This window comes from Balaenoptera borealis (assembly GCF_965194805.1).
Source record: "Balaenoptera borealis genome assembly, chromosome: 1".
Lineage (NCBI taxonomy): Eukaryota > Metazoa > Chordata > Mammalia > Artiodactyla > Balaenopteridae > Balaenoptera > Balaenoptera borealis.
The window spans coordinates 86475562-86496320 of record NC_138860.1 but is presented as its reverse complement, the minus strand read 5'-3'; the positions used below and the strand labels follow the sequence as shown (position 1 = coordinate 86496320).

The following is a 20759-nucleotide window of genomic DNA, read 5'->3' as shown; positions in this document are numbered from 1 at the left end:
ACCTCCTACCTCACCCCCACACCCTGGAAACCACTAATCTGTTCATCTCAGTAGCTTTGCTATTTCAGTAGCTTTGCTATTTCAAGAATGCCACATAAGTGGAATATATAGTATGCGAGGATAATTATTTTTAATGCATAGAAAGCAATACACTTTTTGCAGGAACACAAAGAAGCGAAATTAGAATGATTGTCTGAAAGGGAGCAAATAATGAACATAAAAAGGAATAATAAATAAGAACAGGGGAAATGGTTCTATTAAATGCATACAGCAAATATAGTAAGAGATCCTCAGATTGTTTGTGATTTGCAAATTTTAGAAAAAAATTTTGAGTAAAATTCAGGAGCATCAATTTATCCTGCAAGTCTCAGTCAGGATAAAGATTTAAAGGTCAGAGTAATCCTCCTAAAATACTGCTCCTGACTTGCTCAGTAACCCACACCAAGTCTCCCAGGCACGTTCTACACATTGTCTTCTCCACCTGGTTTTGTTTCGCTCCGTGACCCAGTCTCCTAGCCTGGCTGAGGACCAAATCTGTAGCCGAAGCCTCATCAGTGAAGTTGACCAGTCAGGAAAATCACTTCAGAGAATACCTTCTTTAAAGTGGATGTTCACAATTTAAAGTGATTGTTTTTTTCACAGGATTGGGACTAGTGGAGTTCCAGCCCCAGAACTGTAGGTCAGCTCATAAATCCCAAGGACTTTTGGAGCGTGTTGTTGTTGTTACTACTGTTTAGGTTATATTATTAAAGATTTTTAAAACTGTTTTTCACAATTAACTAAAACAAGTTAAGGATCTGCTGTGTGCCAGGCACTAGGATAGGTATCTGAAATACATTATTTTCACCAGAAATATTATCACATCACTCGGGCTTTTTTTATGGCCAATAATCCCACACTGCCCAAATAACTTACTTCTGCTGACAGTGTTTTTAAGTGCACATTGATCAAAAATTCAAATGATACTGAAAGACGTAAGGAAAAAGTAAAAGCCTCCTTCTGGACTAACCAAATTCCTCTCCTGATGAGTAGCCACTATTATTAGCTTTAATATGTGAAATTCCAGAAAAATGTTGTACCTCTTTACCAGTGCAGACACACCAATACATACACACATATCCTTTTTTACTTATACCAAAAGGATCCTACCACTTTCTTTTCACCTGCTAATAGATATCTAAGTAATTTCTATGTGTTTATTATTAAAAATAATACTGCTTTCTCTTAATTCCAGCTAATAAAGGAGAAGTGCTAGAATATTAGAGACACATAAGGAAATTTTTATGGATTAAATAATATGGTGCCTGGGATCTGCTTCAAAATGACACAGGATGGATGGCCTTGAGTTGATAATTGGTTTGAGCTGATAACTGACCTTGAGTTGACAATTGTTGATGTTGGATAAGGGGTACATTGGCATCTGTGTATATGTTTTAATTTCTCAATTATCAAGAATTAAAAATACGTTTTTTTAAAAGCTGCTATTTACAATCCCTGCACAAATATCTTAGAGTGATTTGCTAGGGGGTTTTGTTTTGTATTCGTATATGAAAAGAGAATTTTGATAGTTATTGTGAAGTTACCCACTAAAAAGTTTGCACCAAATACTTCTCTCACCACTAGTGTATGAGAATACCTCATTTCTCTAGCCCAGCCAGCTCTGGGTATTGGCAAACCTTTGCATTTGGCCAATTATGAATCTCACAGTCCCCCTCAGGACCTCATGGTCCCCTCAGAGCATGATGGTGGCTGGCATCAGCTTGGATGGCCTGATGAAGCCCTTTCCACATTAAGGGAAGCCACTGAAACGAATGGACACTCTTTCGAGGGTCAAGGTGTCATCTGCAGCAGAGGTTGCTTGAACGGATACAGATGTTTCCACAGTCACGCTGGCCCAGAAGCTAATTGGGTTCTTTAAAGTCCGTTTCCATATGTCTGGGCTAATCCCTCAAGGTCTGGCTCTACCTGCCTACCTCCTCACCCTCTAAATACTACCCATACTAAATTTCTTGCAGTTCCTCCTATCTCCCTGAGCTTGCTGTCTTTCACTCTCCTTCAAGTCCTTCTTCAGAGAGGCCTTCCTTACCCCATCGGTGTTAAGTTAGGCCTCCCTCCATTACACGCTCTGTATCTGTACTTCTCCCATCTTAAGACGTGTCACATTTTATTATAGTCACTTGTATAATATCTATCTTCCCTTCTAGCCACTAAAAGTCCAGGAAGGCAGAAGCCACTCTGTTCGGTTTAACCTTAAACCAGATTGCCTGCTATCTAACAGATACTCAATAAATCACTGAATGAAAGAATGACTTAATTATATCATACCTAACAATGCTCAGGAGTCAGAGGAGTGGTCCTAGAGAGCCTTTCTTACAGAACTTTATAATAATAATAGATACTTGGTAATTATTTATTAAATTAGCAGATACAGATTTTTCAATCACCCGTATTAAATGAATGATTAAACCTATTCTCCCGAGCCACAGGGACAGTCTTCCAGTTAAGGGTCATTGTCTGAAACCTGAACAGAGCTGCCCCTCAGGCTTCCTCCCTGTGCCACAACCACTGATTAGCCATATTGTGAGTTATGTTAGCCCCCCTTTTAAAGGAGCGGAGCTCCCCAGACCATGCTGTGAGACCAAATATGGTATAAGAACTGCTGATAGTTTTACATTTTTTACTCTCATTTTTTTCTTTTGAAGGCCAAACTGAGTCAGCGAGGTAGGCCACCATCTGTGCTTTAGATGACTACTCTGGCCACAGGACATAAAATGGATTAGAGACGTTCTGAGCCTCGGAGAACAGAAGTGAAACCCTAATACTTTCTCCCACTTGAATAGAATAAGTATTTGTGTATATGGCTCATCCACCATCTGAGTTCCTTCCCAACTGAAGGCAGAAAGTTTAATGTGCTCATCCGTGGAACCAACACGACACGAAGTTGGAGTGCATTAAAAAGTGGAGGAAGGGGACTTCCCTGGCGGTCCAGTGGTTAAGACTCCACGCTTCCACTGCAGGGGGCGCGGGTTCAATCCCTGGTCAGGGAACTAAGATCCCTCATGCCATGTGGGAGCAGCCAAAAAAAAAGAAAAAAAAAACTGGAGGAAGGACTGGGAACAACACAACTATCGATTAACAAGTAACTGAATGACCAATTGCGGCTATACAATGGAATACTACTCAGCAACAAAAAGGAATGAACTACTGATACATGCACCTAAATATATATGAATCTCAAAACAATTATGCTGAGTGAAAGAAGCCGGATACAAATGATACATTGTATGATACAAACTACCTATAATGACATAAAGCAAACCAGTGGTTGCTTGAGGGCAGGGATGGGGCCAAAGGAGGACATTGGTGAAGGGAGCAGGGGGGAAGAATTATAAAGGGGCACTAGGAAACCTTTATTTGGGGGGGGGGATGGATGGATATGTCCATTATTTTGATTGTATTCATGTTCTCATAGGTATATATGTATGTCTAAACTTAAAGCATACTTTAAACATGTACAGTTTATTGTATGCCAATTATACCTTAGTAAAGTTTTTTTGTTTTTGTTTGTTTGTTTGTTCAAAGAAGAGATGAGGGTGGTAGAGAAATTAGTTGAGAGGTGTCATTTGAGGTGGAAGATTATGGCCTTGTCTTGAAAGAAAGCTCTGGCCAAGCCAGAAAGAAGGGGCAGTCCAGTCTAGCCCTGAGAAAGAGCAAACGGGTTTAGGGGAAGGTGACTGGACCATGTTAACTAGAGCAGAAAACCTGTATAGCAGTAGGAGATAGAGCTGTGGAAGAAGGAAGAGGCAGATTATGGAGGGCGTTGAATATCAAGCTTTTTAAAAGTGTGCATTGGGTTGTAGTTCCACCATTTACTTCCTAAACAACCCTGGACAAGTTATTTAACTTTTCTGAAATTCAATCTCCTTTACCTATAAAATAAGGATGGAACCCATCTTAAGTGGTGGCTGTGAAGATTAAATGAGGCAATGCTTGTAAACCACTTAGCAGAGGACAAGGTAAATATTTATGTGCTCAATAAGTAGACGCAATTATTATTATAACAAGTATTGTTATTAACTCCAACTTAAGCAAATGTATACAGATGTTTGAGAAGGAGAAACATCAAAGAGGTTCTTTAGGAGGATAAGTCTATCACTAATCACCTCCCCTCCAGAGTTAAAATACCAAACTCTAACACCTCCTTCCCCATTCTCACTCTGTAACTTCCTTCCTAGTAAACACCATGCCCAGGAGGAGCCCACTATCAGTAACCAAAGCTCTCTCACATTAGTAAAAGTATTTCAGCTGGTGAGCCCTACAACTATGGGGACAAGTTAAACTGAGCTGAACTATGGTCTCTGGAATGGAGAATGAGAGCACCCCACCCAAGACTTTCAGCCACCACCACCACCACCATAGACTTATATCCAGGGTGCATGCTGAAAATAAAGCAGGCGGTGTTTCTTTTTATTTTAATTTTAAAGCATAAATATTTCCCCAAAAATCCAGGTTTTCGGAGAGGGATCTTACTTTCTCAAGTCCGTTAAAAATTGAACTAAGAGTTTATTCTCTGGAGAGTTTCCGAGAAGCCTTTCTGTGCCTCAGTTTCCTCATCTGTAAAATGGGACATAATAATGGTAACTATTTCATAAGGTTCTTGTGAGGATTAAATGAGTCAATATGTGTAAAAGACCTAGAACATCGTCTGGCATACAGTAAGTACTGCAGGTGTTATCTGAACTTTCTTAAGGACTTTATTTCTTCTATCTTGTTTATAGTGCTTCTTCTTTGTGGTGATTTTTGTTTGGTTTTGTGGTCATGTATTTTTCAATTACTGAGCATTAACAGTGTCCTCCTAACAGGCTATTTCAGCTCCAGCACACTTCTGGAGTAGAAGTAAGTTTGGTTGAATGGTTTATAAATATTCATCTTCCAAGTCAGAGGCACTCAGCTTTTCCACAGACCCAGTAGTGGTTCTATCTGTTCGTTTCAGTTAGTTAAAAACTATATTGCAGATACAATAATCCAGCCAAGCTTTTAAATTAACTGGTAACTTTATTAATAACAATAGCATCTACACACATCTGAAAACACACATGTAAGAAACATAAGATTTATTCAGTCTCTGATAATGTCTGGAGTCCATTTGGATTCATGAAACCCCTGCAATTAACTCCAGGACCCCTTATCCAAAAGCAGAGTTGAATAACTCATCAGACCATCAGTGTCTTTATCAGCAAAATCAAGGCTTGTACAGAAAGATTCAACATTCTGTAATTACATGAAGTAAAACTAAAATACAATTGTCCTCGCATCTGAGGATACAAAGGTGGACAAGGTTAGCCGCATGACCAGTGGACCAATCACTTTGCTTCTCTCAATCTGGTTTTTAAAGGGATATTAATCTTGTCTATTGTACAGGGTCTCCTGAAAAGCAAATGAGATGGTGAACATAAATTAAAAGCTCATCTCCGTGAGGAACAAAGGATCAGGATGGAAGGAGGATGTCATAAATAGAAAAAGGAAAATAATTTCCAGTGACCAATGTTCTGAATTTAATGAAAATCCAAGAGATTAGGCCAAACTGAGAAGCATAAAGGAAGGACAAAACTGCCACCTCCCCCTTAGCGCAAAAAAAAAAAAAAAAAAAAGAAAAAACTCTTAACAAAGTCCTCCTCCCAGCTGTTGCCCTGAGGTGACCACGGACAGACTTGGGGAAGGAGCTCCAAAAACATTTCCATTTCATCACGTCTTCACATACATCTAATGAAAATGAACCGCACCCATCCATCCACGGAAGCGATTTAAAAAAGGAGTGGGAGAGAAAAATTAATTCAACAAATATTAATTCAATAAGTATTGAAGTGTCCACTGTGTGCCCAGTACTGGTTGGCACTGACGATATAGAGGAAAACCAGACCAGCAAAGTTTCTGTTAAGGGCTTGAGGAGAAAGACCGTAAACAAGAATATAAACGAACAGGACAATTTCTGACCGCTGCTAGGAGGAAGATAAAATAGAGTGAGGGACCAGGACAGGCAGGAACGAGAGGCACAAACTCCTGAGTGGATGACTTGGGAAGGTTTCTGAGAGGTGACGTTTGAGCCCAGACTAAAATGACTAGTGCCTTACAGTTACTTGAGACCGAAACATTCCAAGATAAGAGAATTAAATGCAAAAATGATCCACAAACCAAAAAATAACAGGGATTTCAAAGCACCAAAGTGAGCGGTGGAAACCAGAATCTATGAATTCTGGAGCGGCGCGAGATTTTGAATATTCATGTCGTCCAATCAGGGAAAGGCTGAGACCAGGCAGCGCGGGTTCCGTCCTAAATACCCCGAACTACTGGTATCCACAGGTCACGTCGCAGGGCATAACTGGTGACTGGGCACCCAAGCAGCTGCCAAACTCTCGGGAGAATTCCTCAGGGCTGTGATGCAGTGTTCGCAGGACCCGGGCTTACTTATGTTCTGGGATCCTTTCTTAAATGAGGATGGCCGAAATCACTCACTTCGTTTTAGAACACCGATGAAACGTACCCAACAGAGCCACCAGGACACAACAGTCTACGAGGAGAGGGTGGGAAGGAGCAGTCTCAGTGTCCTAATTTAGAACTGACTCATAGGAAATCTAAGCAGCACAGTGAGGAGTTAAGACTCGGCCTAGATTCAAAAGCAAAGCCAGTCACGCGCCAGGAACCTCAAGTCATTAAGGGCCTAAAAAGCTTCGTGTGCCATTTGCCATTACTTTTAACCAACTAACGCAACTTACTTTGTGAGAAGAGACTGAGGGCAAACAAGTAAACAAAGCTCTTTTCTGGTGATTAGGTGGGTGGCTCTGAAAAGAGCCTTTGGAAAGTCAAGCGGCTCGGCGACTTCTGCGAGCGCCGCGTCCCGGCAGGGACTCACTTGGAGCTGGTGTACTTGGTGACCGCCTTGGTGCCCTCGGACACGGCGTGCTTGGCCAACTCGCCGGGCAGCAGCAGGCGCACGGCCGTCTGGATCTCCCGGGACGTGATGGTCGAGCGCTTGTTGTAATGCGCCAGGCGCGACGCTTCGCCCGCGATGCGCTCGAAGATGTCGTTGACGAACGAGTTCATGATACCCATGGCCTTGGACGAGATGCCGGTATCCGGGTGCACCTGTTTCAGCACTTTGTACACGTAGATGGAATAGCTCTCCTTGCGACTGCGCTTGCGCTTTTTGCCATCTTTCTTCTGAGCTTTGGTGACAGCTTTCTTCGAGCCCTTTTTGGGCGCGGGAGCGGATTTTGCCGGCTCAGGCATTGTAGAATACAACACCCGTTAGCAAAGAAAAATAGTAGGAGAATGGGCGGGCCTGATCCTTTTATAACCACCGTATGCAAATTAAGGCTCCAAAAGTCTTACGTTTCCATTGGGCCATGTAGAGACCTTGCGTTATCAGTAATAGCTACGTAACAACACCGACTCTTGACCTTATTGGCCATTTCTGGAGCCAATTTAGGACCAATGAAAAATTCGTTCCTGACCCCACCCCTAGGAAAGCTTATAAAGGCTTTCCAATTGCTGATCTTTCAATCCTGTTTGTCGCGAGAATCTGAGCTCTAGGCCTTATAGCATTATTTTTAATTATGTCTGGCCGCGGAAAGCAAGGAGGCAAGACCCGTGCTAAGGCCAAGTCGCGCTCGTCCCGCGCTGGCCTGCAGTTCCCGGTGGGGCGAGTGCACCGTCTGCTGCGCAAAGGCAATTATGCCGAGCGGGTGGGGGCCGGCGCGCCCGTCTACATGGCGGCAGTCCTCGAGTATCTGACCGCCGAAATTCTGGAGCTGGCGGGCAACGCGGCCCGAGACAACAAGAAGACGCGCATCATCCCTCGTCACCTGCAGCTGGCCATCCGCAACGACGAGGAACTGAACAAGCTGTTGGGCAAAGTCACCATCGCCCAGGGCGGCGTTTTGCCCAACATCCAGGCCGTTCTATTACCAAAGAAAACCGAAAGCCACAAAACCAAAAGCAAATAAATCCAGACAAAGTAAACCAAAGACCAAAGGCTCTTTTTAGAGCCACCCAAGTTTTCAAAAAAAGAGCTAATGCGCTGTTTCGTGATCAGCCCTTCATTTGACACTTTGGTGGCTCTTAAAAGAGCCTTTGGGGTGAATGGGGTTGGTGTCAAGCCTCCTAATTACTTATTCTTGCCAGGCTTGTGACTCTCCGTTTTCTTGGGCAACAAGACTGCCTGGATATTGGGCAAGACGCCGCCCTGGGCAATTGTGACACCCCCGAGTAACTTGTTGAGCTCTTCATCATTTCTCACGGCTAGTTGCAAATGGCGAGGGATGATGCGTGTCTTCTTATTGTCTCGGGCCGCGTTGCCGGCCAACTCCAGGATTTCCGCGGTCAGGTACTCCAGCACGGCCGCCAGGTACACTGGCGCGCCGGCCCCCACTCGCTCGGCGTAGTTGCCTTTGCGCAGCAGGCGGTGCACTCGCCCCACGGGGAACTGAAGGCCAGCACGGGATGAGCGTGACTTGGCTTTGGCCCGAGCTTTGCCTCCCTGCTTTCCGCGTCCTGACATTACGGCTAAAAATGCAGTTACAGCTTCTTTTTCAAAGAGAAGGATGTGGCGAGGATAACCCATTTGATGTAATTTATAAGAGCTACCGGGAGGGGTGAAGCGAAGTGGTTTGATTGGCTAAAAGCTGAGTCCGATCGAACAGCCAATAGGAAAGCGGAAAGCAGACTCTTCGTTTGCATCTTGTACTACGAGGAAATGACGGCCTTGGTAAGTACCTACCAATCGCTGTGAGCCACATTAAAGCCCCTTATTTGCATGCCAGGATTTTTAAAGCGAAGGCTTTCAAACAACACGCTGTTTTGTTTTTTAGTGAGTGGCAATTTTTTTCCAGCTTAAGAGTGGTAGGTTTTTGTCCACCAAGGGAAATCCCAAGAAGGGCCCAAAAGGACTGCAGAGAGCCTCCGGCAGATGCAGAGTTACTCCCACTCAAGGGTACCGAATTCTGAAGTTGATTACCCCCTTGAGCCCTAAATTACTCTCCAAGTCCCTCCCTTTCTGGCTCGTCAAAGCCAAACTTCCTTAGAGACTATAGTACTACTAAGGCCTCCGCCTTTCAATTTACTCGTTGCCTGCGGCGTGGCTTAGCCCCATGCCACCCGCCACTGCTCCTCGGACTCCAGTTTGCCTGAGGGCTAGCATAGAATTAGTCATTCTCCTCTTTACCTCCCGACGGCGTCCAAAACGGCCTTGAACCTGAAGGCGGCTTTCCCTTGGCTTTCAAAATGTCGCCCTTCGTCTTTCCTCATCCTGCTTCTGTTCCTTAGCCCTTTTTTTTTTTAACCTATTTATTTATTTTATTTTATTTCTCTCCACCCCCACCCCTCAACTCTGGCAACACCAAATTCCTCTGCCGGTCTTTAAATCCCGGTGTCCAGCTGAGCTCTGCCTCCCTACTCGCCCCTCCCCCACACTCCTCCATTCTTCACTCTTCCCGAAGAGTCTTACCCAACTCCATGCTTTCAACTAACACCCAGATTTGTTTCAGAAGCTCAGACCCATATACGTAACTGCTGACTGGATACTTCAACCTGTTTGTCCCAATAACTCGACCTATCCAAAAGCAAACTCATCCAGACACCCCCCACCCTCCTCTCTTTGCTCTCTTTACCTGAATGGCACCAACAATCTTCCAGGTACCTAAGCCAGAATCCACTGTTCCCTGCATCTCAACAGCATATCAAGTGTTACTTCTTTAACTTCAGCCTTATTCCTCCGTGATCCTCTTGTTTGCCTCTTAGACTTCAGCAACAGCCCCTAGAGACTCCTTTGTGTAATCCTCCACATAGAAATCATTCCTGAAGGTTCCATTTCTTTCTCCTCAGCTTCCCATCCCTGGGAGTTCTACATCCCCACCCCATTTTCACCCTTTCCTGAATATCCCATAAAGCTGAAACCGCTGAAATGCGTCTGGGGGCTCCGAGGAGCTTCAATTCTTTATGTCTCAGCGCAGAAAGAATTCAGCGAGAGGCAAAGTAACAGAAAAGTGATTTATTAGAATGGGACACTTGTGAGACTTCCCAAGCGGCTGGGTGAGAGGGTGCCGTGCTCCGAGAACTTAGTGGGCTACAGTTTTATAATCAAAGGAAAAGTGGGGAGGGGGAAAAGACCACCTTCTTCCTCATTCTTGAGTAGACGTCAAACTTCCAGCATCAGCTCCTCCTCCACGTGGGGGGGGGGGGAGGGAGGTTCTTGTCCCTACTTGGTCAAGTCGGGACTGTCATGGTGCAATGGAAATGAGCAAAAAGGCGCTCATTTACTAAAAATGGTAAATCATCTCAGGTTTCAGTATAATGTCACCCTTTCCTTATATTTTTTGTTTTTAGTGTGTGCAGAGAAGCATGTCCTTGGAATCAGCTTACTGAGCTCACTGGGCAGGATGTGGGTCTCATGCCACCATTGTTTTATTGTTTTGGGGCACGTCTCATGCTTCTGTTGCATAGTTTTGTTGCTACGCAGGCCTGCTTGATTGAGTGATCATTAATTTAGAGTGGTCTCGCATACCTTCTTCTTTACTTACAATCCCCTAGTGGGATTAACTGTTTAATTACCTACTTTGTCCCTTCACTATGTCCCTATCAAAGACAGGAGGTAGAATGCTACAGAGAAAAGAATAGACTTAAATTTTTCTCCTTGAGCTCTTTTCTAGTGTTCCTCTTTTATCCTCACCTTTGTTCAACTGACATTTATTGAGTACATGCTACCTATCAGGCAATGGGTATACAGATAATTGAGACTAGTACAAAGAGGTCTGTAATGAGATGCCTCTAGAAAATGGAGGAAATCTGGTGAACTCTGTAAGTTAAAATTAGTTAATATCAGCTATCTGTAGAGCTTACCCCTGGTAAGATGCTGGTATAGATTTGTGAAGCACCCAAGTACAGTCAAAAGTAATGGGAGTGTTTCCTCAATAGTAGGATGCAACTGAAGATAATTCTAGCCAAAAGGATTATAGCATTTCAGAAGATGCACGTGTTAATAGAAAGATATGGTCCACATACCATCTAAATGGGGCAATTACAGTAGGAATGTGTTGTGCTTCTCTAACACTAAGAGTATGTGTCTGCTAGACACAAAGGTTTAGGCTATTACAGAAGGTTCCTTGGTGAAAGCATCAGCTGGTTCTCATAGTCTGGGTGAAATGTTTCTGAAGACTATCCAACCCTCTTAGCTCAGGTTCTGCTCTCAATTAACAACTTTCCAATTATTCTACTTTAGGATAAAAATATGAGACTGAGAAGGGGAGAACCAGTATGGGAAGATATATCTATCACTAGAAGTTAATTAATTTGCATTCTGACCCATTCATTAATTTCTTGTGTATTTTGTTAGTGTAACTCTCTCCCCAAGAAGCTCTGGAAGTTCTAATAGTGTCAACTTTTCAGCCCTACAGAGCACAGAACAAAATACAGTAGTAGGGACCCCACAACAACTCTGGTACCCTTCGAGGCCCTGCATGAGGGGCCAGCTGACCTCCCGCTGTCTTTGATCTCTGATCTCCTTTTTACTTCTATCACAGTGACCCTGTGCTGTTAGGAAGGGTAAAGGGAAAAGAGATTATATTAAACCTTTATTATGAGATAAGCCCTATGTTAGGGGCTACCTATGAAGTAGACATACAGTCGTACCTCGTACCTCGGTACCAGGACCCCCAGTGGATACTAAAATCCAAGGATGTTCAAGTCCCTTATATAAAATGGTGTAGTATTTGCGTATAACCTAAGCACATCCTCCCAGATGAAGTGTCTCTAGATTACTTTTAATACCTAATACAATGTAAATGTTATGTAAATAGTTGTAAATACAATGTAAAACTATGTAAATAGTTGCTAGGGCAGGGCAAATTAAAGTTTTGCTTTTTGGGGACTTTCCGGATTTCTTTTTAGAATATTTTCCATCTACGGTTGGTTGAATCCTCAGATTCAGAACCCATGGATACTGAAGGATGACTGTAATTCCTTCACAGATAAGGAAACCAAGGCTCAGAGGCGTTTAAGCACTTGCTGAAGGTCACACAGCCACTTACAAAGACATGATTAGAACCAAGGTCTGCCTGACTCAAAGACTGTGCTCTTCATCCCTCCAAGCACACTACTTCACTAACTAGATTATGGGTTTCATGAAGTCACTTAATTTACCCAGCCTTGCTTCCTCCCTCTGTTGCAGAGAGAGGGAGAGCTGGAGAGCAGGAGAGTTAGAGAGTGAGAGTGAGAGAGCATGAGAGAGGGATGGAATTAGACTTAATACTTTAAATTCCATCTAGCTATAAAACCTTATTAGGTAAGTCCAGATAGGCCAATATCCTACAAATTTTATCAGGCTCAATTATTATCTGTTGCTCCCCAGACCTCCCTTCCCAGCATTCTTACCAGAGCTATTAAAATATATAACAGAGCAGGCCATTTGTAAATGTCATACACCATCACAAACAGGCTGGATCTTATCTCCTTTAACACCTCTGGGATTTTTAACCAAAAGCAACTGAGTTGGGCTTCCCTGGTGGCGCAGTGGTTAAGAATCCACCTGCCAGTGCAGGGGACACGGGTTTGAGCGCTGGTCCGGGAAGATCCCACACGCCACGGAGCAACTAAGACCGTGCGCCACAACTACTGAGCCTGCGCTCTAGAGCCCGTGAACCACAACTACTGAAGCCCACGCACCTAGACCCCGTGCTTAGCAACAAAGAGAAGCCACCACAATGAGAAGCCCGTGCACTGCAACAAAGAGTAGCCCCCGCTCACGGCAACGAAGAGCCAACGCAGCCATAAATCAATCAATCAATCAATCAATCAATCAATCTATTAAAAAAAAAAAAAAGCAACTCAGTTCCTAACCAGGCAATCTAGTTAATCAAACATTTAGGGCATTCTAGGTCCATTCTATCATTCCAGCCATACTCCTCTCCCTTCCCCTTTTCTTACACCTTTCCTCAACTCCACCCCCAGCCCCCTCCGTACTGAGCTGCACATCATTCATAAGATGAGCAAGGCCTTTCCACAGCTCCCTGCCATTGCATATAAAGTTGCCCTTGGCTAGAATGCTTTCAGCCTCCTCTGGACCTGCAAAATCCTCCCCATCCTTCCAGTTTCCACCCAGATATCACCTCCTCTTTCATGAAGCTTCCCTACTGTCAAACACACAGCCTCAGTGTACCCACATCTCTTTGTTCATATCCTGCTGATAGCATTTAAGCACTCTGCCTTGTGTTTTGACCTTGGTCTCACTTCCTTTCTGTGACCACTTCAAGGGAGAGACCATGTCTTCTTCACCTTTAAATCAGGAGTCCTTTATTCCTTCTACCTGGCTCTTGGTAGGGTAATTAAATGTTTTTTGCATAAACAAATAAGACTATACTCTTAGAGAATTAGCATCTTCTTCTCTAAAATATTTCTCTTTGGTCAACAAACCACTCTCCAAATGCTAGCTAGCTATCAACAGTAGACTGTGGTAGCCAGAGTGACAGAAAATACAACAGAAGCTCATCAATTAAATAAAAATCATATACCCTACCATAATAGACTTGTTAGAATAAATGAGAATTAAATATAAAGAACCTAGTACAGAGATGGAACCTGAGACGCCCAAATGCTGGATTAGGAGGCAGAATAGCTTAATGGTTAAGAGCTCAAATTCTGCAGCCTGACTCTCTGGGTTTGTTTACCAGATCTGTGACCATAGGCAAATTACTTACCTAACCTCTAAGGGTCTCTGCTTCCTCAATGGTAAAGCGAGAGTAATAACAGTAGCTACTTCATAGACTTGTTGCAAGAATTAAAAGAGTTCATAAATGTAAAACATTTAGCATAGTACCTGTCGCCAACAAAGCAGGGGCATCTCAAAAATTTGAACGAATTTGCCATTTCAGAAATAAATATTGAGTTTATCCTATGACCACTCCTGGATATACACCAAACAGAAAAGAATGTTTACATCCAACAAAAAGCACGTACAAGGATGTAGTATATTCATATAGTGCAATACCACACAATGAAAATGAAAAAATTACTGCCACACACACGGATGAATCTCACAGACAATGTTGAGCAAAAGACAAACACAAATGTATTCATACTATGTGATTCTATTTATAAGAAGTTCAAAAACAGGCAAAACTTATCTATGGTGCTAGAGGTTAGAATAATGATTAACTGTGGCAGGGTGGTATTGACCTCCTTGGGAGCCTTCCAAGGTGCTAGAAATTTTCTGTATCTTGATATGGTGTATTCCCATGTAAAATTAAGCTATACACTTAAAAAGTGTGCATTTCTTACGTGTAAATTATACATCAGTAGGGACAAATTAATTTTTTAATGAACAAATAATGAAGTAATATCATAGGAAAAAGATGAATACTTTGTTGGGCATCTTACTCCTCACATTACAGATTAGTGTTTATTAGTTTTCGTTTTGTTTGAGGCGGCCACCATAATGTCTCAGTGCTTAAAGCCTCTAACTAAGACTCTTAATCTGACCATGACAAACTTTCACTAAATAGTAAATATTGTCATGACTATGTTTTTATTAGAAACAAAGACACTAAACTTGCCCTAGGGAGCTTGCAACTTACAAAGCTTTCATTTATTTTTGCAACAGGAATAATAATGTCGGCCCTCTCTATTCACATACTAGCTCACTATCCATCCGGTACATTTTACCGAACACCCAAGTATGCCAACAGTGAGCCTGGCATAACACATGCAGTGAATACATTGCCTCTGGCCAGATCTCTCTTTCCACATGATTGGTTTCCTCTAGTCATTCAAATCTCTGTTTAAATGTCCCCTCCACAGCAAGGCCTTCTCTGACCACAGCCTCCCACCATTCCCCGCCACTGTCACTGGATTAGCAAATTACAAGGCCGTCACCAAAAACAAGTCCTTCTTAGAGATTCCATCTCTTTAACAGCACTCTAGTTGATTTACTTCTCTCTAGCCTGTCTCCTGCCTTTACTCAGATTATCTTTCACCAGGCTACTGCCAAAGGCTTTTCTCCTCTTCTCCCTGCTTCCACTCTTCCCATTCCCTTAATATATTCCTCATACACTAGCCAGAGTGATCTTCTAATAGAAAATCTGATTCTTTTCTCACTTTATTCTTTTTCCCAGGTGATTTCACTCCCCTCACTCACTTCCCCACCTTCCCCCCACCCACAATCTCATTTCATCTTCAGCAACTCTTGCTTCACATGCGCTTCTCAGATGCTAAAACTAGTAGACAAAAGCTTAATGAAAAACAGAATAGTACATAGACTCAAAGTATCTCCTACAACTACAAAGGGAAAAAGAAAAATTTTACAATTGAGAAAACTGAGAGATACCACCTTAATCAATTAATCAGAATTATCATTAACAATGAGACAAATTGAATTATATGCCCCCATATGCTTCAGTGAGAGGATTCAATATCACTTCTGCAGTTTTCCTGCCAAAAATGTATAGCCTAAATCTGAATCAGAGTGAAACATTCAACAAACCCAAGTTGAGGGATATTTAACAAAATAAATGGTCTGTACTCCTCAAAAATGTCAAAGTCGTGAAAGACAAAAAGACTAATGAACTATTACAGATTAATGGAGACCAAAGAGACATAACAACTGAATATAGCATGTGATCCTAGATTGGATCCTGGCCCAGAATTTTTTTTTTTTTTCATTCTATATAAAGGACATTATGGGACAATTGGCAAATTTTGAGTAAGATCTGTAGATTATACTACTGTATCAATGTTAATTTCAAGAATTTGACAATTACATTGTGGCTATGCGAGAAAATGTCTTTTTTTTTTTTTTTTTTTTTTACTAAATACATATTAGCAAATATATATTAGAGCTCTTCAAAGAAATAGAACAACAGGATATATATGGAGAGGGCAAGAGCAAACAAGTGAGAGAGAGAGAGAGATTTATTATAAGGAATTGGCTCACATGACAATGGAGGCTGACAAGTCCCGAGATCTTCAGGGTGAGTCAGCAAGCTGGAAATAACAGGAGAGCTGATGGTGTAATTCCAGTCCAAGTCTGAAGGCTTGAGAACCAAGAGAAGCAATGCTGTAGTTCCAGTCAAAGGCTAACAGGCTGGAGACCCAGAAAGAGCCAGTGTTTCAGTTCAAGTCTGAAGGCAGGAAAGAAGCCAATGTCCCAGTTCAAAGGCAGTCAGGCAGGAAAGAACTCTCTTTTTCCAGGAGGGTTAGCCTTTTTGGTTCTATTCAGGCCTTCAACTGATTGGATGAGACCCAGCCACAATAGGGAGGGCAATCTGCTTTACTCAGTCTACCAATTTTAATGTTAATCTCGTCTAAAAACACCCTCACAGAAACACCCAGAATAATGTTTGACCAAATATATGGGCACCCTGTGGCCCAGTCAAGTTGACACATAAAATTAACCATCACAGGTAGTTAGAGGTAAATGGACTTATCTCTGAAACTTACTCTCAAATGATTCAGAAAAATAATTATATATGTGTAGTTAGATACATAAAAAGAAACAAAGCAAACATGATAACTTGTCAATATTTGGATAATCTGGGTATCAGGGTGAGGGGTATACAAGAATTATTTGTACTATTTTTGTATTTCTATAACTCTGAAAGCACTTAAGAAAAAGTTAAAAATAAAATACACACACATAGAACCATACATCCAACATGACATCTCTTCTTGGATATCATAAAGACACTTCAGACTCAAGTCCAAAACAGAATTGGGCACCTAGTCTTTCCCTTCCCCACCCTTCCAAACCTGTGCTTCTTCCAATATTCTGTATCTTAGGGAACAAATGCCATCCATCCAGATGCACAAACCTGATAGTTATCCTTCATACTTTCCCTCCCATAACTAGCCCATTACCACATCCTGTGGGTTTTATCCTCCCAATGTATATCTTATAGCCACAATTTCTTTCCATCTCCACCTGCATGACCACCAGCGTGGTCCAAGTCATCATCATCCCTCACCTAGACTGCTACACTAACCTCCCAACTGTTCTCCCTGCTTGCACTCTTACCTCCTCTACAGTTCACACTGCAGCCAGGGATCTTTGCAAAATAAAAATTTAAAGATGGCTAAATGCAATGCATGATCCTTGATTGGCTTTCGAAAAATAAAAAATTATAAAGGCACTAATGAGACACCTGGGGAAATTTGAATGTCAACTATATATTAATAATAGTATTGAACAAATATTAAACGTCTTAGTTGTGGTAATGGTATTGCGCTTATGTAGGAAAATATCCTTGTCTTAGGAGATATACGCTGAAGTATATAGCAATGAAATGTAAAGATTTTCGCAACTCTCAAATGGTTCAGCAAAAATGATAACAATATTTTTATTATATACACACATTCAAAGAGAGATTAAAAAGCAAATCTGGTAAAATGCCAGTAAATATAGGTGAAGAATAAATGGGGTGCTCATTGTACTAACCTTGCAATTGACATTATGTTAAATTTTTTGAGTGTGATAGGGTATTGTAGTTATATAAGAGAATATCCTTGTTCTTAGGAGATACATACTGGAGTACCTGAGGGTGAAATGTCATGCTATCTGCAACTTATTTTCAAAAAAAGTATAGAAATACATTTTTAAAGTATATAGGTATAAAGTACTTAAACATAAAAGTATATATGTATAAGTATATAATATATATAAATGTAAAAAACAGTGAAAGGTAGAGGATGCTGTTTTGTACTATTCAACTTTTCTGCAGGTTTGAAATTTTTCAAAATTAAAAGTTGGGGAAATACATATATGGAGAAATCTATAAAATATTAGGATACAAAATAAAATACTGGTTGAATTGACGAGTTATATATCATCTTGGAAAAATCTCATCCTGTTATATCCCCGCTGAAAACCTTCCCTAGCTTCCTACTGCTCCTAGGATAAAAATAAAACTGCCTAACGAGGCCTTCTCCCCACAGGCCTATACATTCACTCAGCTTCCCATCACCATCATCTCTGCCCCGTGGGCTCCAACCATATCTAACTACACCCAAAGGAACCACTCCCCCAAAGTTCTCTCTCCTCCTGGCCTTTGCGCGTGCAGCTACCGCACTAGGACGGGCTGAGAAAGGGATTTTTGTGCCTCTTGTAAACTGTTTCCTTAAGTTTTCTCTTCTCCCCCAAGTCTGGATGACATGCCTCCTTAGCATCCTGCTGTCAGTCCCATCACAGCCCTTAGCACACAGTAGTGCAACTGTCCGCTCATTGGTCCATCTTCTCCAGTGTTCTGTAAACTGCCTGAGGACAGGGCCTGTCTTACCTCCCCAGCCTCCAGGACTGGTCTGGCGCACAATAATTATGTATTCAATAAATGAAACGGACTTCCATTTTCTTGTATGTAAAATAAAGGTGTTGGGCTAGGTGATCTACAAGATGTATTGTCAATAAAATGAATCGAATAATCTCAATATCAATTGCACAGAAGTTCCCGTTTTCTTTACAATTCCTCAGGTTCAGAGCCTCCCACGACCTCACGAGTCGGGCGAAGTAGAGACTACAGTTCCCGTGAACCCTCAGGGCACCACGTGGCGCCTGCCGGGTCTGTCGCGTAGCGAGGACTCCATTTCCCAGCGTGCCTCAGGACTCGAAGTCTGCGTTTTGCCCGGAACGTCAGGAGTTCCGGTCCTGAGTGGGAGCTGCGGTAGAGAAGACTGAATGCAAGGTAGAAAGGGCCCAGCCTGGGGTTCAGAGGGGACACAGGGACATTGGCTCAACCAAAAGCCCGGAGTTGCACATACCCTAGTCTGCAACCTCCAGCTCATTCTTTGCGAATCCCCTTAGTGAGGAACGTGCCTCGCGCGCGGGCTCTTTCTAATCCACCGCCTCCCTTCAGCTGCTCGCGGCTGGAGACCAGATTCCCCCACGTCACACAGGGGAAAGAGGCGGTGCCTCGCGTCTCACTGTCGCGTCTAGGCGGGCTCCCAGTGTGGACGTTGGCCGGGGGGCGGGGGCTGGGGTGGTTGAGAGACTGGTCTCTCACAAAGAGCGAGGCCCTGACCCTCACTGCTCCCGTCCTTGTCTCTGCCGTAGCTGATGTTGAGTGGGCAGCTGGTCGGAAGCCTGTTCTCCATGGCTGGCCGCGTCTGTGTGTCCCGGGGCAGCGCCAGATCAGGGGCCATCGGTCCCGTCGAGGCCGCCATTCGCACAAAGTTGGAGGAGGCGCTGAACCCCGAGGTCCTGGAGCTGCGTAATGAGAGCGGCGGCCACGCGGTCCCACCAGGCAGTGAAACCCATTTCCGCGTGGCCGTGGTGAGCTCTCGCTTCGAGGGACTGAGCCCCCTGCAACGGCATCGGCTGGTCCACGCGGCGCTGTCAGACGAGCTGGCTGGGCCGGTCCACGCCCTGGCCATACAAGCGCGGACCCCTGCCCAGTGGAGGGAGAACCCTCAACTGGACACGAGCCCCCCCTGCCTGGGCGGGAGCAAGAAAACTCGAGGAACTCCCTGAACCCTGAGAGAGAGGGAGGACCGGGATCCAAACGGGTTGGGTGAGAATAAACTACTGGGGCCTTCTTCCCTTCAATAGTCTGGTATTTGTAAGAGTTGAGGACCTGGGCCCCATTCAACCGGCATATGGAGACAGCAATTCATTTCACATCAAGGTCAACCTAAGGAAAGCATACAATCACTCACTACTGCTCTTGCCCTGGACTATTAAGGAAAAGCTGCCCAGTTGTTTCATGTTAAATTGTGACTGAGGAACCACCAGACCTTATGAGTTGCAAGTAATTCTGTACATTAAAAGAGAAATTATCATATGAGGTGAATTGCTGTGTTGTTAAAGGCCTGTTGAACCAGGGCTACAGATGTTCTTGGGAGAAGAAAGATACTTGAAGCCTAGCATAGTCAGGAAGGGCTTCATTAAACCAGAAAGGAAAGGAAAGTTGTTGCAGGCAGGGGGAAGAGCCCAAGCAAAGGCATAGAAGCTGGACTGGGCAGAGAGTTATTGGACAAGACAGCAGTTACAGACACATTTGAACTTCAGACTTGGGGAATGTTTGGCTTTCTATCAACCTGTCCATTTCCAAAAGGATTTACATTTGTTTGTGAGAAAAAAAAACACTAAAGCAGTGAAAAGATTATAATCTGGGAAATGAGTATAGAAGGGGGAGAAAACTGTACATAACCCTTTTTCTTATGAGCCTTCCAAACGTCATAATTCTGAGGGAAGCTCAAGTAATGTCTAGATATGCAACTTTCTGATGATCTCAATGTGGAGATGGAACTTAGACAGTAAAGAGAAAGCTTGGTTAACATGTATCAACCATTTCTGGCTAAAGAGTTTAGACTGCATCTGGTTGGGCAGTAGGGAGTCATTGAAGGGTGTTGAGGAAAGGATGCCAAAGAGCATTTTGGGGCAGATTGATCTGGCAGTGACGTGTAAGTGGGTTGGCATAGGAAATAGGCACAGAGATTAACCAATGGTGAAGGCAGAACCCTGACCTAGAGGTCAGCTGTTGAAATGGAAAGGAAGGAGTTGATTTGGGAGCTACCATTTTTTTTTTTTTTTAATTTATTTATTTATGGCTGTGTTGGGTCTTCGTTTCTGTGTGAGGGCTTTCTCTAGTTGTGGCAAGCGGGGGCCACTCTTCATCGCGGTGCGCGGGTCTCTCACTATCGCGGCCTCTCTTCTTGCGGAGCACAGGCTCCAGACGCGCAGGCTCAGTAATTGTGGCTCACGGGCCCAGTTGCTCCGCGGCATGTGG

The 20759-nt window shown here is 43.2% G+C and overlaps 4 protein-coding genes across 4 annotated transcripts; 2 read left to right on the top strand and 2 right to left on the bottom strand.

The window, feature by feature from the left end:
- Positions 1 to 5035: 5035 nt before the first annotated feature.
- H2BC21 (H2B clustered histone 21) lies at positions 5036 to 7340 on the bottom strand. Its single transcript, XM_082342105.1, has one exon. It carries the CDS (start codon positions 7285 to 7287, stop codon positions 6907 to 6909), a length of 381 nt encoding a protein of 126 aa, XP_082198231.1. The 5' UTR covers positions 7288 to 7340; the 3' UTR covers positions 5036 to 6906.
- A 103-nt stretch (positions 7341 to 7443) lies between these two features.
- Positions 7444 to 8053, top strand: H2AC20 (H2A clustered histone 20). Its single transcript, XM_082342095.1, has one exon. The coding sequence runs from the start codon at positions 7614 to 7616 to the stop codon at positions 8001 to 8003; it is 390 nt and encodes a 129-aa protein (XP_082198221.1). The 5' UTR covers positions 7444 to 7613; the 3' UTR covers positions 8004 to 8053.
- Positions 8054 to 8164: 111 nt separating this feature from the next.
- On the bottom strand, positions 8165 to 8622 carry LOC309605790 (histone H2A type 2-B; the record flags this gene model as incomplete). The annotated part of the gene is made up of 1 exon (XM_082342059.1): positions 8165 to 8622. Exon 1 carries the CDS (start codon positions 8618 to 8620, stop codon positions 8165 to 8167), a length of 456 nt encoding a protein of 151 aa, XP_082198185.1. The 5' UTR covers positions 8621 to 8622.
- A 5-nt stretch (positions 8623 to 8627) lies between these two features.
- BOLA1 (bolA family member 1) lies at positions 8628 to 19576 on the top strand. Its single transcript, XM_082342077.1, has 3 exons — positions 8628 to 8764; positions 18506 to 18716; positions 19085 to 19576. Exon 3 carries the CDS (start codon positions 19088 to 19090, stop codon positions 19499 to 19501), a length of 414 nt encoding a protein of 137 aa, XP_082198203.1. The 5' UTR covers positions 8628 to 8764; positions 18506 to 18716; positions 19085 to 19087; the 3' UTR covers positions 19502 to 19576.
- Positions 19577 to 20759: the final 1183 nt, after the last annotated feature.

Bases quoted from the DNA above. Each gene is read 5' to 3' on its own strand.
- H2BC21 (XM_082342105.1), bottom strand. From the start codon at position 7,287: ATGCCTGAGCCGGCAAAATCCGCTCCCGCGCCCAAAAAGGGCTCGAAG.
- H2AC20 (XM_082342095.1), top strand. From the start codon at position 7,614: ATGTCTGGCCGCGGAAAGCAAGGAGGCAAGACCCGTGCTAAGGCCAAG.
- BOLA1 (XM_082342077.1), top strand. From the start codon at position 19,088: ATGTTGAGTGGGCAGCTGGTCGGAAGCCTGTTCTCCATGGCTGGCCGC.